The sequence below is a fragment of the Thamnophis elegans genome, chromosome 8, assembly GCF_009769535.1.
Source record: "Thamnophis elegans isolate rThaEle1 chromosome 8, rThaEle1.pri, whole genome shotgun sequence".
Classification (NCBI taxonomy): domain Eukaryota; kingdom Metazoa; phylum Chordata; class Lepidosauria; order Squamata; family Colubridae; genus Thamnophis; species Thamnophis elegans.
Window position 1 is genome coordinate 56,277,319 of NC_045548.1, and position 17,354 is coordinate 56,294,672.

A 17,354-nucleotide genomic window follows, 5' to 3' on the forward strand; every position below is an offset into this window, starting at 1 on the left:
ATTGATAGAAAAGCTGAGAGTGGCGCAAAGAGCCATGGAAAGATACATGCTCGGCATTACAAGGAAAGCTAGAAAGTCCTGCACATGGATTATAGAACAAACAAAAGTATACATCAAGAGAGTAAAAGAATTGAAATGAAAATGGGCTGGTCACATAGCAATAGCAGTAGACTTATATACCGCTTCATAGGGCTTTCAGCCCTCTTTAAGCGGTTTACAGAGAGTCAGCATATTGCCCCCAACAATCCGGGTCCTCATTTTACCCACCTCGGAAGGATGGAAGGCTGAGTCAACCCTGAGCCGGTGAGATTTGAACCGCTGAACTGCTGATCTAGCAGTAGCCTGCAGTGCTGCATTTAACCACTGCGCCACCTCGGCTCCTCAGGCAAGAACTGATGATAGGTGAACCAAGCCAGTCACAGAATGGATCCAGCTTGATTATTTATATAATAGTCTTATTTCTCAAATACTTTCAGGACTACACCACCAACTGGTGGCATACGCATATATGCCATAAGTAGAAAAACTGAAGAGATGCTACCTACTGCCTAAGCTAAAAGTGTGTATCCATTTCCATAAGAATTCAGTGTCTTAATGTCATGCTGCAGCACAGATTATCAAATAAATAACATTTATCCTAACTACATAGCCGGATGCTCACAAATGAGTAGCAAACAACTGCTTTTGGTGTCCTGTGTTCCATTACTTTGCTCTTATTCAACAGTAATTATTTAATCCCAGCTTGATTAAACTATGCAACAATGGGAAAATATTGATTTGAAAAAAGAACCAGTGCATCCGGTTCAATTTACTACCTTACTCTGACTTCTTACAAATATTTGAATGTTACCTCATTTAATTCAGGCAGTGTCACTGTCAATATTTGCTCTAATTCATCTACCTATTTTATCAGGTCTGCTGTCATTATGAACATTCTGAATCTATTCCGATTACCATATGTAATAGTTTTTAAAATAGCAATGAGGGATTAATTTAAACCTATTTATATTATATTTTAGTATATCCCTAAGAATATTACTGAAATTAATTAAACTAAAAATAGCCAATGAGTATCCATTCAGTTTTAGTTAATAACCTGAATAAACCAACTGTTTTCTTTCAGAATTATTAAGAATAAAACGAGCTGTTTATAGTCCATTTTCAAATTTACAATCAACCTGTTAATAGTGTAATATAAAATTATCTGAACTTGTAGTATAGGACTCTATAAATTCATGCTATTGTTTGACAAGGTCATTAAAAGAAAAAAAAAGAAAATTCAAAATGCCAATGTTTAAGGAATTTTTATTAAAGCAAGAATTTTATAATCCAAATTATGGTTCTTTGCTCAGCTATCAATCCTTACTGCTAACTACAACAGTAGTGATATTCTGAGCTTTTCCACAGTAAATTACAAAATTAAAGAAAGGAATGCTTTAAATTTTTTGTACTGTGCTGAAAATTCTTTTCCCCGGGTTTATAAAACATTAATTTGTTTTTTAACTTTTGCTATTTTTTTTTTGGATTTTAAATCAATAGGTAATCTAGGACTAGCAGTTTTGCTAGTCCTGGCATTTGTTGTGTACATAAGCTTCAAAGTTTCCTTTCCTTTTTTTATTTATTTTATATTTTGCAATGTTTTTCTCAATATTTAGTAGTTTTTCCATGTTTAGATTTTTTTCTTCGGTGAAGCGATATAATAATACGTAGTCCTGGGTCTTCTGTAATGAAAAATTATAAGAACAAAGAAACACATTATCTTGAGGCCCATTTCACTGTTAGCGCATTATTTCTAAGTCTCAAAAGCATTCTGTACCCTCTTAATAAATCCATTCTTCAAACTGCAGGTGAAATGGCCACTAAAGCAAACATGTGATGGGAGAACTGTGAAGCTCACCGGTTGCTACCATCTCATCATGAACAAAAATTAAAGAAGCGGAAAAGGCATCTGGCCATATTAGTTAAATATTTCCATTAAGAATGACTGGAAGCTAGATACATGCCATTGGCTTTCTGAATGTCTGAACACGGTTTTCTAAATTAATCCTGCGAGCCTACAGATTTCATACATTGGCCATATATACTTCTCAATTCTGACAAAATTAAGGCTGCAACATCTATGGCCTTATATCTATCACTGATAAATCTTGTTTTGAGCCAAAAACCAATGGCTGTAATACAAATCCCATAGTTGAATTCCAGTAATAATCTGTCACTTGCCAAGCAATGAGCTTCCCATTGTTCTACATGGAAATCTTTATCTATAGTTATCTAGATCTCAGGATATGGATACAGTAATAATTGTTGCTAAGGAAACTCAGCATGAATAAAACTCCTAACTGGACTTCCATTATACTGGATAAAAGTTAACAGTCTATTATGATGCAGCAAAGCCAACTGCTTGAAATGAAATGCGACCCTAATTTATTTCCCATATGAAGCCTATTCTCATAAAGACTTACATTAGACACTTGGAACTCCTGCTGGATTATTAACTGCTTTCTGAGCAGCTTCTTTAGCTTGATGGGCTTGCAGTACGGCTACAGCTTCATCAACCTGGTTAAGGGAAAAACTGGATTACTACTATTTCTATTAAAAAGGAAAATAGGCTGGATTCCAAAAAAAGAAAACCAACATAAACTGAAGAATCTGCCTACCTTCGAACGAAGAGATTCAGGAGACTCAAGCATGTGAAGAAGTTCAGAGTTGTCAATTTCTAGCAACATACCAGTTATTTTACCCGCCAAAGTAGGGTGCATGGCTTGGATAAGAGGGAACAGACGTTCTCCTAGAAAACAATTCACAATTCATGACTTTACAAGACTGCATGATCTGTGTAACTATCCTAAATGGAACTATTTCATTAGTTCCATTCCAGTACTACAAAAGTTTTTCTTTTGGCAGAACAAGCTAGTTACAAGAATAAACTCAAAAAATGCTTATAGCAGTAGGATCTTAAAGACTGAAATTTTGAACAATTAATGCCATTATCAATAAAATGATTTGGATTATTAAGACATTGCTTCTCTTGAAATCCTCCTTGATCCTTTAACTCTGTAACTAGCTTCTTCCACACTTGAACATTCTCTTTCCTCTATGTAACTTTCAGCTGAGTTAACCCAATATGTAATAGTGGAAATTTAAATAATGTCAACATTTAAAAAAAATGTCAAAAGAGATACATGACTCATCTGAGGACTGAATCCAAAATGCATGCCGGCATAGAAAACTTCTGCTTACAGAAATTAAATTTCACTCCTCGCATTTAGATAATGCAGTAGGAAAAACTGAGCTACTTGCAATGATAAATAGGCGGTGCCACCAGCTGTTATCTTCCTTCTGCACTCAGTTCAAATACATTGCTGTAGCTTTCCTTCAGGCCCTTAACATGACACACCAAAACCTGCTTTCCCATTCTCCCATGTTCACATGATATTAATTGCAACTTACCCAACATCTGCTTTTGTTCTTGTGGAGGGGCAGAAGCCAACATGGAAGCAGTCAATGGTTCCTGACCTTGTACATGGACAGCAGGCTAGAATTTCAGAACATTGAACAACTTGAACAACAAATCTGGGTGCGTCTTATACACTGAATACAATATTTTTGGCCTCCCGAAACCCCGCCCCCTCTGCAAAAATGGCCACGCATAGCCTTTAGGAGGCTTCCAGAGTGCTCCTGGGGGCTGGGGAGGGGATAAATGAGCGGAAAACTGGCTGTTTTTTGCACACCCCCCTCCCCTGGACACTCTGGAAGCCTCCTAAAGGGTATTCATGCCCTTTTTTTGATGTTTTTGGGAAGTCTGCAGAGTGCAAAAACTTTTTTTTTTCATTTGCCTCTTCAAAATCTTGGTGCATCTTACTTATACTCCGGTGCGTCTTATACTCCGAAAAATATGGTACTCATTCAATCACTCAGATCTGAATATCACAGAGCAGAACGCTGCATCTGAATGTCGTCATGGCAATGTCACGTGACATATTGGGATCCCTCCCCCATTCGCTAAACCAGGCATGGGTGTGATGCACCCAGCCCATGGGCTGGGAGTTTGACAGCCCTACACTAGAGCATAACAGACTCTACTTGGAGATACAAATGAGCTTACTGACAAAACAATTTTACCACATGGCCAGCAAGTTCATCCTTTTCTTGAGTAATAAAGAAATCTTGACTAGAAATCCATCCAATGCCTGGTTTCACAATTTATTTTAATGTGTTTTAGATACTTCTAACTATACCTAGGTTCCAGCTGTTACCCCAACTTTTAAGGTTGTCCCATAGTTTTCATGCTTACCTGCTGCATAGCAACCTGAGGCTGTGTGTTAAGATGCTGCTGAGGATTGCGAACCCCCGCAGCGTACTTATACTGTGGGACAGTGCGTACAGCTGGAGTGGCTGCAGTGGCTGCTGCTGCTGGACGTGGACCCATGGTCTGTGTTGATGTGTTTGCTGAAAAAAAAAGATTTCAATCTAAGAGACAACACTTTTCAAGTATACTACGCTAAGTCTGCTTGCACAAATTTTGCTTAAGGGTTTAAAAAAATATATGACATTCAAACTTGAAAGTTCAACTGAACTGCATGTTTCATGAATTACCCTGATGTAATTAGAGTATATACATATCCATCACGCAATCCCTTTTTGGTATAATAACATTATGCATAACATAAGCGACAAAAAAGGAGAATTAAAGCAAACTAGATACACTATCTCACTATCCTTCTTTGTATTTTTCTTTCCTTACTGCCAATGTTTCCAACTTGCCTTGTTTTGTTAAAATCAAAGTAAAAAACCCTTCAGAACTCACCAACACGCTGTGTTGACATGACTCGTGTAACTTGTGAAGCTGGCCTCATGGTACTAAATGGTGGTCTGGGAGCTGTAGGGCGGATGGCACCTGGCATATTCTGGAAAGCTGCTTTTAAGATAATTGTAGCATGTATTTTAGAAATTAATAAAAGTAAACCCACAGTTCATCTGGCAGAGTCCAGGCTTTCTTTGTCGTGGCTTCCACCCTCTGCAATACTCTCCCTTCACAGGTAAATGCTTCTCCCCTCAAAAGAGCTTAAAGACTTGGCCCTGCCAACGTGCATATAACTCACTGAGCAGCATGCAATCCTTAGATGGTTAGCACCTAAACAGCCCTCCTCCCACCTTGTAGCTTATTCTGTTCTTGTTTTTTATCTGGCTGTTTTACATGTTTATTCAGTCTTTAGGATTAGGATTTTGTGCTTTAATTGTACATCACCAGAGTCACTCTGTGAGGGGGGAAATTATCTAAATTCCAAATACAAATAAATAAATACTGTAAGAAAACGGAGTCACTTACGATGAGGTCTGGCACCCTGAGCAGCCCAGCGAGGACTTGGTCTAAGTTGAGTAATCTGGCTGGTAGGATAATAGGCTGCACGGTTTTGTGTCTGTTAAAGGGGGGAAAAAAGTTGATTCATATTCTGCCTTTCCTTCAGGAGCTCAAGCCAGTATTCACAAGGCTGCAGCATTATGAAATTTATTATGAAATTAAGCATTATTTCATTTAAGCTTAACTAAAAGCTTAAAAATTCTGAAGGCTTTCTAAAGTAGTAGAGACAATTATTTTAATAGCCACCATGTATCTCGTACAAAGCTACATACGATAGATAGATAGATAGATAGATAGATAGCTAGATAGATAGATAGATAGATAGATAGATAGATATGGAATTTAAGCTTAATAGGGAGAGGTTCAAATCATACCTGCGGGATAGCTGCCATGAAATAACCTGAAGGAGGTGCTGGTTGGTAAGGATTGATAACAGGATTGGGCACTGCTCTCACACTTGCCATTCTCTGCATATATTGGTTGGTGAGGTGAGCCTGGCGTTCCTCTTTACGTTGAGCTAAAGCCACATATAGTGGTTTGGTGGCCACAATTCTACCATTCATTTCTGTTACTGCTTTGGTTGCTTCTTCCGGTGAAGAAAAGCAGACAAACCCAAATCCTTTACTGCGGCCTCCTTCCATCATGACCTATCAAAAGAAACACACAAGCTTAAAAAAACATTGTATCTGAGCACTGCATCACACTGTATGTCTGTATGGATCAGGGGTGTCAAACTCAATTTCATTGAGGGCCGCATCAAGATTGTTTGACCCTGGGGGCCAGGTTGGGTGGCCAGCTCGATGTCACTTCTGTCGGGGGCACGTGTGGTGGCCCATGGTGCTTCTGCCAGTGAAAAGGGGCTCACGAGCTCCATTTTCAACTGCTATGGCCTCCTGCAACACTCTGCCAGAGAAAAGAGAGCTTGGGCGTCCTTCCTGAGCTCCATTTTCACTGGCAGAAGGTTGTAGGAGGCTGTGGCAGCTGAAAATGAAGCTCGGGAGTCCTTTTCGCTGGCAAAAGCACCAAGCCCTTCACTGTTTTCAGGCAGCTCCGTGGGCCAGATCTAAGTACCCTTGCATGCCAGATCTGGCCCTCGGGCCTTGAGTTTGACACCTCTGCTGTAGACTGTAACCGTTTCCACTTCTACTTATGACTGACTGACTGACTGACTGTTAATACAGATGTACACTTGAACTATGTGGTCCTTCCATATAATCTACTGACTGGATTGATAACGTGACAGATAAGCCATTTTCTGACTCCAACTGAGTTGCTTACCTTTGCACTAGTTATTGTGCCAAATGGTGAAAATTCTTTGCGCAGACGTTCATCATCAATTCCATCATCTAAATTTTTCACATATAGGTTTACACCCTTGGGGAAGGAAAAAAAGAATGTCATAAACTGTAGAAAATGTAAACATTCAGCAAAAACGATCAAAGTGAAAATTTACCTGGTATCTTGTAATCCTATCCTGCTTCATTTGTTCAAATTTGCGTTTAAGCTCTGTTTGTCTTTCAACTTTTTTCTGAGCTCGTCCAACATATATTTGCTTCCCGTTGAGTTCCTTTCCATTCATCTCATCTACAGCCTTTATAAATAAAAAATATACTTTAAACTGCTGTAACTCAATATAAAATGTGTTATACTCAAAGCATACTGTATTCTTATAAAAGATTTGATAATATGAAATCAATATTGCAAAAAGCACAGACAAGACTTAACGTAGTGTGATGTGTATCAACAGAAACAAGAAAGATCCCAAAGTTAAATTGGTCACCACAATATTCCAGTTTGCACACAATCCTATGCAGTCTTACTTTTTGGGCATCCTCATGTCTTTCAAAACTGACAAAGCCAAAGCCTTTGGATTTTCCACTTTCATCAGTCATAACTTTCACACTCAAGGCAGGTCCTATAAAGCATACAAAATTTGTTACATATATTTGCCATTCACCCATATTTAGAGAAAATCTGTGCCATAGTTTACAAAGATTCTCCCAGATGGGAGAGCATCAGAAAGACCAACAATAAATCCATTTTGTCTTTCTCAGACATTACAGTAACTGTAAAAAAAATACTACTGAACATATTTTTGGACAACGTATTTTTTTATTTTGGAAAACCCTTCCCTTATCTAATGCCCTCCAAATGGGTTCAATTAAAATCCAAGCATCCCGGATCAGGACATCAATGGTATAGTTGGAGAAGACTATGTTGCTTACATATTGTGTCCAATGTTAAAACTATTATTTAACGTGGCTATTTAATGTAGCGCATCAGGCATTTATGTTTTAAAGGGGTTAAGTCAGAAACAGAGTGTAAATCTGTGGGGCAAACAATTCTGGGTTCCTCTGAATGTTCATTTGGTACAATTTTAACGTATTTGAACTTATTAATGATATTTTGACATAGGTTTATTTATATACTTGTGGGATAATCTGAGAAATGTAGGTGTCATAACTAGTTAAACATACAGTGTATTCAAGCATAAGCCCATCCATAAGAAGATCCTTGAGTTTTTGACAAAAACACCATGACAAATATGAATTAGCTTATCCCTGAATGATACATTTTTCCATGGTATTTTGATTAATAATTCGACTGTCAGCTTAGCTGTGAATATATATGGTTGGTTGAAGTAATTATGGTAGTTTATTCTTTATATATATAATGAATTAAAATCAGTAACCACAAAATAACATTCTTTAATTCCTATGTAGAATGTTACTAGTTCAGTTATTGCTATCTCCAGTTAAAAGCTGGACTATTGCAATGCATTCTGCATGAGGGTACCCTCCATGTATATTCGGAAGCTACAAGTGGGGCAGGCATTTCTTGGGGTCTTAGGTTAGTCTACGTTACACCAGTTTTATGAGTTGCGTTGGCTGCTGGTTTTCTTCCAAATACAATTTAAGGTGTTGGTTATCACCTTTAAAGCCCTTCCTTAGCATGGGCCCAGGCTGAGGAACCATCTCAGCCCATTAGGATTGGCCCATTCCACCCATGCTGGGAGAAAGGGCATATTGCGGAGCTGTCAGTCAAGGAATTTTGGCAGGGTGAGACCAGAAGAGCCCTTTCTGCCATGGTTCTGCCCTTTGGAACACTGTATCCACCGAGATCCGCATCCTCCCCGACCTTCTGTAAGGGCCTGAAGACCTGGATTAGTCAGTTGGCCTTGGGTTCCAAAGAGAATACACCCTCTAAAGGTGACTATTGGATTAAGAACCCACCTCACTCCGTGTACTTCGTGCTCCCTTTCCCCATCTTTCAATTATGAATTATCATTATCATTTAATGTTTTAATGAGATGGGCAGCATGCAAATCTAATAAATATAAGCTATTAGGGAGTTGCAGTTGGGTAGAAATATTATAGTAAGATACCAACTCTTCTCGTTTTTATATACATGAAAAGATCAAGACATTACCAAACTTGCCAAAGAGTTCTTTCAGTCTCTCATCATCCATGTCTTCTCCAAAATTCTTGATGTAAACATTAGTGAACTCCTTAGCGCGAGCTCCAAGCTCTGCTTCCCGTTCTTTGCGTGATTTAAACCTTCCAACAAATCTAGTTTTTAAAGGCAAGACAAGAAGCTAATTAGGTATTTTGAAAATGCTCACTACATGACTATGTCTAAAGGAATACTCTTTATGATCAATCCCGGAGGTGCTCACCCATAGGTTGTGTCATTTCCCTGCATGCGAGCAGCTGCCATAGCACACTGCAGTACACCTTCAGGGAAATAGCAGAGTACTAAGCTTGTCTAGTCTCCTGTCTTACAACAGACTGCTCAGAATGGAGCAATTATATTACCCTGCTGTGCTTTCCCATCCAGGGAAACATAGCAGTGTGGTCTTGACTCCTCCTGATTGTGACATGTTATGTCCCTCACAGTTCCTATGCAATACATAAGTTTTCCCTCTTTTTTCCCCTCCCTGAATATATATATTTCTGATAATGTAAATCAACATTGGAACAAGGGTGTCTGATTTAGATTTCTGTAAAATGAGATTTCTCTAAACATGATTTAAACTTTTAAAAGTTCAAAGAAAAATACTTTTGTACTCACACTTTACGATCGTTAAGCAGCATTCCATTCATTTTTTCAATAGCTCTTTCTGCAGCTTCTTGTGTTTCAAAATGTACAAACCCATAGCCTTTGGAGCCATTCTCATCACACACGACCTGTGAAAATATTGGAATACTTGTGAGATCAATTGAATCTAATAGTGTTATTTCCAATCTGAAGCATTTCCCCATTTTTTTTCTTTCTTTCCACTCACCTTACAAGAGAGGATGTTTCCGAAAGCTGAAAATGTATCATACAAAGCTTTATTATCAATTGATTTATCCAAGTTTTTAATGAAAATGTTGCCAACACCACTTTTTCGAAGAGATGGATCACGTTGAGACCACATGATACGCACTGGCTTGCCTTTAATGACGTCAAAATTCATGGTATCTAAAGCTCGTTCAGCTGTAAAACAAAAGGATTGTTTTAATCCTAACAGAAAAACATCATTGTTTATAACTTCAACTTTGTTTGCTTTCTGAACTCCAAAGAATGATTAGACTACTCATTCATCTGAAAATTATGGAAGCAGCAAAGGAAAGGCTGACAGTTTAGCAAATGCAAGCTACACATTTGAAAGTGGAAGACAATGTCATATTTTGTACTTACACAATTATATTTTAAACTTTAAAAAAACAGCTTGTAATATTCACTTTCTAATCTTGACATTTAAAAAAAAGGTGATTAATGAATATATTATACTGTTCTACTACAAGTTGCAATAAGTATATAACCAACCTGCATCACAAGCAGGTTTTTAACAGATGGAAGATGATTCTGCAGTTATTGGCTTGCTACCATACTAATAAAGAAAGTAAATTTCTACTCCCAAAGCAAAATAACTAAAATAGTTCTTGAAGTATGACAGATTTTCTTCTTAGGAAATAAAAAACTGGAATCACGCCATGGCGTTTCCTTGTACTTGTACTTGACGCCTCTTCACCCATCGTGGGTATAGGCGACTTCCATGGAAATTTGGTGCCACGGTTTTCGGTCCTGGGCTAGGGTTGTCAGGTGGTGCAGCCAGTCGCTATTATATGATTTTCGGCTAAGATTGAATGGCGTTTCCAAACTAAGGTAAAATAAATTTTATATTACCATAGTATAAAATGGTTATTTTCTAGTAAATGAAGGAAACTGGTAACTTAAACGGACTTTTAAGGTTCATTTTTGCTAAAGATATGTCTTCAAATTCCTATTTCATCTGCAACTCAATAAACCTTGCCCAATGAACCAGAAAGTACAAAATTTTTGCAATACCGCTGTATGTTAGCTAATAACAAAAAAGGGGCAGTGTCAATGGGATTAGTTTTAAAGCACTACCTCAAGTTCAAAAATGAATTTGCAGACAAACTAGTCTTTTTGTGCAAGATTGCATCGTCCTACCCACCTACGCTCAACACAGAACAACGTACCAAGAGAAACAACTGGAAAAGCTTTCCCCATTGCCCAGCAGTCGATGAATTGTTTCCTACACAGTAGCATCTAGAAACTGTCTATCAGGAATAGGAAAACAATCTACAGGAACAATGCTACAGCTCTTGCATTCTATATTACTTTATACACTATTGCATACCAGTGTTAGAATTTGCTATGTGCTGTATGTACTACTACATAGGCTTAGTACCCAACAGTGTTAGAATTTGCTAAACTTATAAATAAGTATTTTTATAGCCACTAGTTCTATCATCCCTACCAAATCTTGTAAAGCCAGATTGGCTATAGATACAGCTAGTCAATTAATACCAGAAGCTAAACCGCTTAACTAGGCAACCATGAATAAAAGTGTTCATAAGATTTATTGCCCTTACAGGAACAATGCAGAGTGCAGCAACACAAACAGCATTTTAGGAAATGTAGCCAGACTCTGGTAGGCCCTCTGATGGAAAACAGGAGAGCAAGGTAAGGCAATGGCCCCCTATTTCTAACTGCTGGTCTGCAACAAGAGCTTAGAGCTTTTTAATCTTAACCTGAACATGGGAGTGCTGCTAGTTATGGTAAATATGCTACTTCAGGTTGTTGTGTGTGGGGTTTTTTTTAATGTAACTCTGAAACAACAGCTCCACCTGCTGCTTTCAAGGCACAGCACATACCCTGGAAGTTGCCAATTAAGTAGAGGGTTGATCAACCCTCTTGCATATGTACAAAATTTGCACTGAAGGCAAAGAAAAGAACAGAGGCAGAGGTCAGTGAAAAAGGAGAAAACACAGTGTGTCAATTTAAATTATTCTAACAAAAGGTACAGATGCTTTCCTCCATAATGCTTAGTCAAATCTTAGTACTAATGAGATGAAGCAAATTATAAATTTGAACTCTCAATAACATTGAGGAATATAGTGATAATGCTGCAGATATGTTATGCATACATATTCTATTAACTCAAAAAATATGAGTTATTTTGAAAACAAAATCACCAAAGCATTTAAGTAAGTCCTAAATAGTTTCCCCCCCAGTAATTGTGCATGCTGTAGTCTGTATAGAATTTATATATATCTTGGTCTGGATAATAATGTCCTAACAAAAGAAAAAAAAGCATTTCAGAATTACCTAAGTAAATAACTTTAATCTTCACTTTTAAAGCCATTGAAAATGCAAAGCTTTTCTGAGATGGTAATTTTGTTATTAAACATTAACTGAATTTGATGTAACAATAAACTAAAATTCTTTCAGTCCAGCTTTGATTGGGAATAAACAATATATTGGTCCGTATAGCTTCATAGTTCTCATTTTATTCCCTCAGACATCAACAGTTGCTTAGTAGTTCCAATTAACTGCAAAACTCTGTTTATTTCTCCAGTAAGAATCATCAGCCATTGTTTGCTGTTTTTATCTGCTATAGGCTTTTAGAAAAAAAAGCAGAGCATTCCAAGGGTTTGCTTAATTTAACCCAAACTCTGGACATTCAGGCGTATTTAGATAATTTAAAAAGAATTATGTAATAGCATTTATAGCATACACCAAGATATTGTTCATTCATACACAGGCTAGAATTCTAAAGAATTCTGAATTCCATCTTACTGTGATGTCTGATCACAGCTATTACTTTCTGGAATAAATAATCCTCAACTAAGAAGACATCTCAGTAAAATACTGAAGTTCGCTGAAAAAAAACTCTATTACTTTTTGAGAAACAGATCATTAGAAATAATCCTATTTATTTGCTGACTGAATTTATACACAATCTGTCCTTCAATATATTGCCATGCTTGGACAATCCAAGCTTACAGACTAAAAAAAAAGTGGCTCCCATTTTCAATTCATGCAAGACAATATAAATTAGAAACCAGTTTTCTATGCTTTATGATGATTTACTGATCTGCAATGTGATTTATTCCCCCATGCATTGGGTGTGACTATCACAAGAAATATGGTCTATTAAATAAATCCAAAATAAATGGAGAAACAAGTTTTATTCCATTTATTCCTCACTGGTTCATCTTATTTATTCTTCACTGGTTCATTTCACTGGTCATGGAAAACACAATCGCTTACTACAGTGTATATGAAAATTTTAAAAATCATACTCATTTTTAGCCCAATAGATATTCATTGCTTCAGTATGTCAACTACTCTTCAAGTAGAAAACAAAATCATTTTGAAGAGGATTTAGGAATAAAATCCAACTCCTTTCATTTGACAACAGCTCACCCATCCCCTTTCCATCAATATAAAGTCTAGCTATGCTGGCTTCCCTTAGATATCCTCCAATGGCAAGTCAGGAGTTTTTCTCAATTTCTGGTCACTCCGACAGTAAACTATGGAACTCAAGAGGAAAACAATGCTATTTTACTCTTTAATGTATGTCATGAGGCCAAAACGGTTTAGATGCTTTATGCAAACTGAACAAAAAAAGAACAATTAAGTGTCAAAAGGCTTCAAAGCCAATGATGAAGAAAATGTTATTTTAGACGTAGACCAAAAAGATTTTACTAAAAGTAGGCTTCCAAACCGTGTTTAAAAGATGAACGTGTTTACTTTTTAATATAGGGAATCCGGCTTATCGTTGCTCTCCAGACCCAGGGGGCAAAAAAATAAATAAAAAGTACTTCCATAGGAGGAAAGGATAATTAAAACACGGCCTATAACTGGTTTCAGTAACAGCAGGTTCAGGGCCTCGCTTCCGCCTTGTTCTTTCTCCACGACTTCAGAACTTATAATTAAACTGGAATTTCCGCCAGGCTGCCTTTCATCAGCGGCCCCGACTCAGCGCCTTCGCCGGCGGAAGCCAGCTCCCGACACGCCCTTGCGGGGGACATTTTAAGGCCCTGCCTCGTGATCCCGAAATCTGCGTAACCCTTCGCGGAAGTGAAGGGCCGAAAAAGGCCTTGCGACGGCCAAGGCCTCACCCTTCACTTTCGGTGGCCTGCCACGAGGGCTGGCAAGTCTCCCTTCCCGCACCCCCCACCCTCGTTTCCCGCAAACGGCGTGGCCGATTCCCCTCTTTAACGGAAGCCCGAGGAGGGGGCATCGCGTACGGGCCTCCTTCGCCGTCCGTTCTCTCCCCCACCCTGCCTGCCTTCCTGCTATCCCGAGCGCGGGGGATTCCAGCCGAGGAAGGAGCGGGAAGGGATAAGGGCCGAGACAGGGAAACCGCGCCGACTGTAAAAAATGGAGGCACTCGCGGGAGAGGCTAAGCGGGAGTTCGCGTGGGAACAGAGCGAAAGAAAGGCGGCGGCGGTTGGCCAGAGCCCGAGGGAAGAGCCCTCCCTGGCCTTCCCACGCCGGAGACCGAAACTCGGCTGTCTCGTTTCCCCACGTGTCCTCCCTCCCTCCCCTCTTGCCGCTCCCGTCCTTCTCCTTGCCCCATGTGCTCGCTCGGGAAAGTGGATCCCGGGGACGCCCGCGTGCGGGGCCAGCCAAACCCCCCTCTCCTCTACCATCCCCCCACCCAGCGACCCTCCCTCGCCTCTTCTTTCTCACCGTCGGCGGGCTGCTGGAAGTTGACATAGGCGTAGCCTAGCGAGCGCCGGGTGATCATGTCCCTGCAGACGCGGATGGAGAGGATGGGCCCGGCGGGGCTGAACTTCTCGTAGAGCATGGCCTCGGTGACATCGGGGTGCAGGTCGCCCACGTAGAGCGAGGCCATCGGGTAGCTGGGAGCGCTGGGGTTCATGCTGGCGGGGGGACGGGGAGGAGGGGGAAAGAGGCGGCTGGGTAGATTCGCGAGCGCCGAGGAGGCCGCGACGGGCCGGCGGGTTCTAAACTCAACGGCTCCGCGGCGGCGGTTGGCGACGGTTGGCGGCTGGCTGGAGCGCTCGGGGCTGCTGGAGGAGCAGGTGGTCCTGGTGCTGCTGGCGGGTCTTCTTCCTGCTGCTGCGTGGATTGAAGGTGGTTTGGGCGGGTCTCCTCTCGGCTAAGCCGGGTCCGGGACTTCGCTTCGCTTCACCGGGTTATTTTATACCAAACCGGCCGGTTCCAGGTGGGGTCGGGTAGTAAGGCGAGGGATTTTTTTAAAATATTTTTTTCGGATTTTAAATTTTTTTTTGGATTTTTAAAGGTTTTTTTTTCTTCTAGTAGTAAATGGTGCGGCAGAGCTGGTGTGTCCGGGGAAGGCCGGAGCACACAGACTGTGCGCACAGCACCGTCATCGGCCGGGGGACAAGGGGGAGGCCACCGCCCCGGCCACGCACTATATATAGCAGCCCCGCCTCCACCGCACAGCACGCCACGCACTGAGAGGCCTCTGTGCGCATGCGTCGCCTCCAGAGGCTGGTGGGGGGAGTGGGAAGAGCGCGCGGATAAAGGGGCGGGACAACGGCGCGTAGCGCTTAGGTAGCACGTCTCCCTTAACGAGGAGACGCAGGTGCCCAAATTTGGGCAGCCGAGGGCGCATGAGCAGTTGATAGAGGCAAAGGAGGGTTCAGTTCACAAACCTATGATCAAGGAAAGAGGACGTTATTGAAGGGGCTATCGAGAAGTAGCCCGAGAAACGCATGCGCTTTCCGCTCGCTTGCGTAACGGCATACCCGTCATAGTCTTCCTTTTCGGGAAACCAGCGTTAGGCAAAGTTTGTACAAGAAGCTTGCAAATTTTTTGAAGGCGAATTATAGTTAAACCGACGGACGCGAAGACAAGACATGTAAAGGGTTTTTGGTTTAATCTTAGAACTGAGTTATCTATGGAGATTCTCAGTCATCCAGGTCACGGAAGTCCCAAAGGTGTTTTTTCAAGAGGCAACTGGACTTTCTGGTTTTTCTTTGAAGACCTTTCGCTTCTCATCCAAGAAGTTTCTTCAGTTAAGAAACGTCTTTAAAAAAAAAACAGAAAGTCCAGCTGCCTCTTGAAAAGCACCTTTAGAACCAGTTGATTTATGTGCTGTAAAAGTTTCCTGACAGACAAATTAATTTTCTGAATTTTTTCCCCCTTCCGTTCAATTGTGTTGGATTCTCAGAAACATCCTGGACAAGTCCCTGCACTTTTCTTGGCAAGATTTTTCAGAAGTAGTTTGCCATTAATTCCTTCCTAGGGCTGATAGAAAGTGACTGGCCCAAGGTCATCCAGCTGGCTTGGTACCCAAAGTGGTCTCAGCTCATGATCTCCTTCCCAGCCATCTGTTGCCTTAAAAACCACTACACCAAACTCCCCCTTACTGATAACTTCCTATAAAGTCCACATCCACACAAATTATGTCTTTTGGAGTGAAGTGGTGTTATATAAAGTGAGAAAATGAACAGTAGTGAGTTTAAAAAAAAGGCAGGGTGGGTGAAAGGAAAAAAAATCTGGATTATACCAATACATTGCCTTTTGTTTTTTAACATTGTTACTGTTCTTTCGTGAGAATTTCTTCAACTCCATTTTACACGGCTTTCTCTATCTTCCCTTTAGCATGTTTTATGTGTCATATTTTCCTTTTTGAATTAATCCTCATACTTTGTATTCTCAAACCACAGCACACTTCTCTCATACTCATTCTTCACATTTGTCTTCAATCTTTATTTGTCCAATGTCTATTTATTCTAGACTTATCTTCCTTTATTCTATCATGTAGATGCTATGGATCTCACTATATTCAAATGCTTTTTCTGTTTTTCTTGATGTGTCTCTTCCTTACTTTCACTGAGCAAAATAGACAAAAGTATACTCTTAAGCCATTTTCAGACATTTATGTCCATAGATCACTTACTATCCAAATTTTACCAGTATTTTTGTATCTTAAATTTTCCTCCATTGATTGTTCATTCTTTAATAAACATGAGATAGATAGATAGATAGATAGATAGATAGATAGATAGATAGATAGATAGATAATTATGCATTCTATTTCCCTTCAAGCAAAATTCATGTTTTTGATGCACTGATCTTCAGATTCATACTGTCAAATATTTGCTAAAAATAACCTTTTGCAAACAGCCTGTATCATCTGCAGACACAATACAAATACATTCATGTTCCAAGTCAACACATTATATTAACTATACTAACTATAACTACACTAAATAACTGATGAGACATCCATATTGTCATTTTATTCCATGCACAAATTTTAAATCCTTTTCTAAATATTCCATTTGTTCTCATAGATGTTTTACTTGCAACATATAATACTGTGATCAAATTAATGGGAACCAACTTCCAATTTTACATTGGTTCGAATTTAATGTAATATGGCTATCTCAAGTACATGATTCTGGACAACTTCCAATACCAAAGGTAGCCTTCAACGTACAACCAAACATTGTTACAACTTACAAGCAAACATTCAAAGCAGTGGTGGGATTCACTTCCCTTCCCTACCAGTTCACAAATGTGAATGCGCACGCGTGCGCTATCGCTTCACACAAACTGGAGAGAACCGGCTGAATACCACCTCTGATTCAAAATTACAGTGCAGTGGTGGGTTTCAAATTTTTTTAGAACCTCTTCTGTAGGTGTGGCCTGTGGGAGTGGCTTGCGGGCCATGTGACCGGGTGGGAGTGGC

At 39.9% G+C, this 17,354-nt stretch overlaps 1 protein-coding gene across 4 annotated transcripts; it reads right to left on the minus strand.

The window, feature by feature from the left end:
• Positions 1 to 1,288: 1,288 nt before the first annotated feature.
• On the minus strand, positions 1,289 to 15,060 carry PABPC1 (poly(A) binding protein cytoplasmic 1). 4 transcript variants are annotated; one of them, XM_032222478.1, is made up of 15 exons: positions 14,357 to 15,060; positions 9,648 to 9,841; positions 9,434 to 9,549; positions 8,801 to 8,931; positions 7,183 to 7,277; positions 6,816 to 6,953; positions 6,641 to 6,736; positions 5,737 to 6,009; positions 5,330 to 5,420; positions 4,808 to 4,915; positions 4,295 to 4,449; positions 3,451 to 3,535; positions 2,658 to 2,788; positions 2,463 to 2,556; positions 1,289 to 1,721 (listed from the first exon to the last, which is right to left on the minus strand). In XM_032222478.1, exons 1-14 carry the CDS (start codon positions 14,547 to 14,549, stop codon positions 2,464 to 2,466), a joined length of 1,899 nt encoding a protein of 632 aa, XP_032078369.1. In that variant the 5' UTR covers positions 14,550 to 15,060; the 3' UTR covers positions 1,289 to 1,721; position 2,463. The 4 variants fall into 4 exon arrangements, with proteins under 4 accessions (XP_032078369.1, XP_032078368.1, XP_032078367.1 ...); XM_032222477.1 differs by having other exon boundaries at positions 4,808 to 4,918; XM_032222476.1 differs by having other exon boundaries at positions 8,792 to 8,931.
• Between the last annotated feature and the right edge of the window lie 2,294 nt (positions 15,061 to 17,354).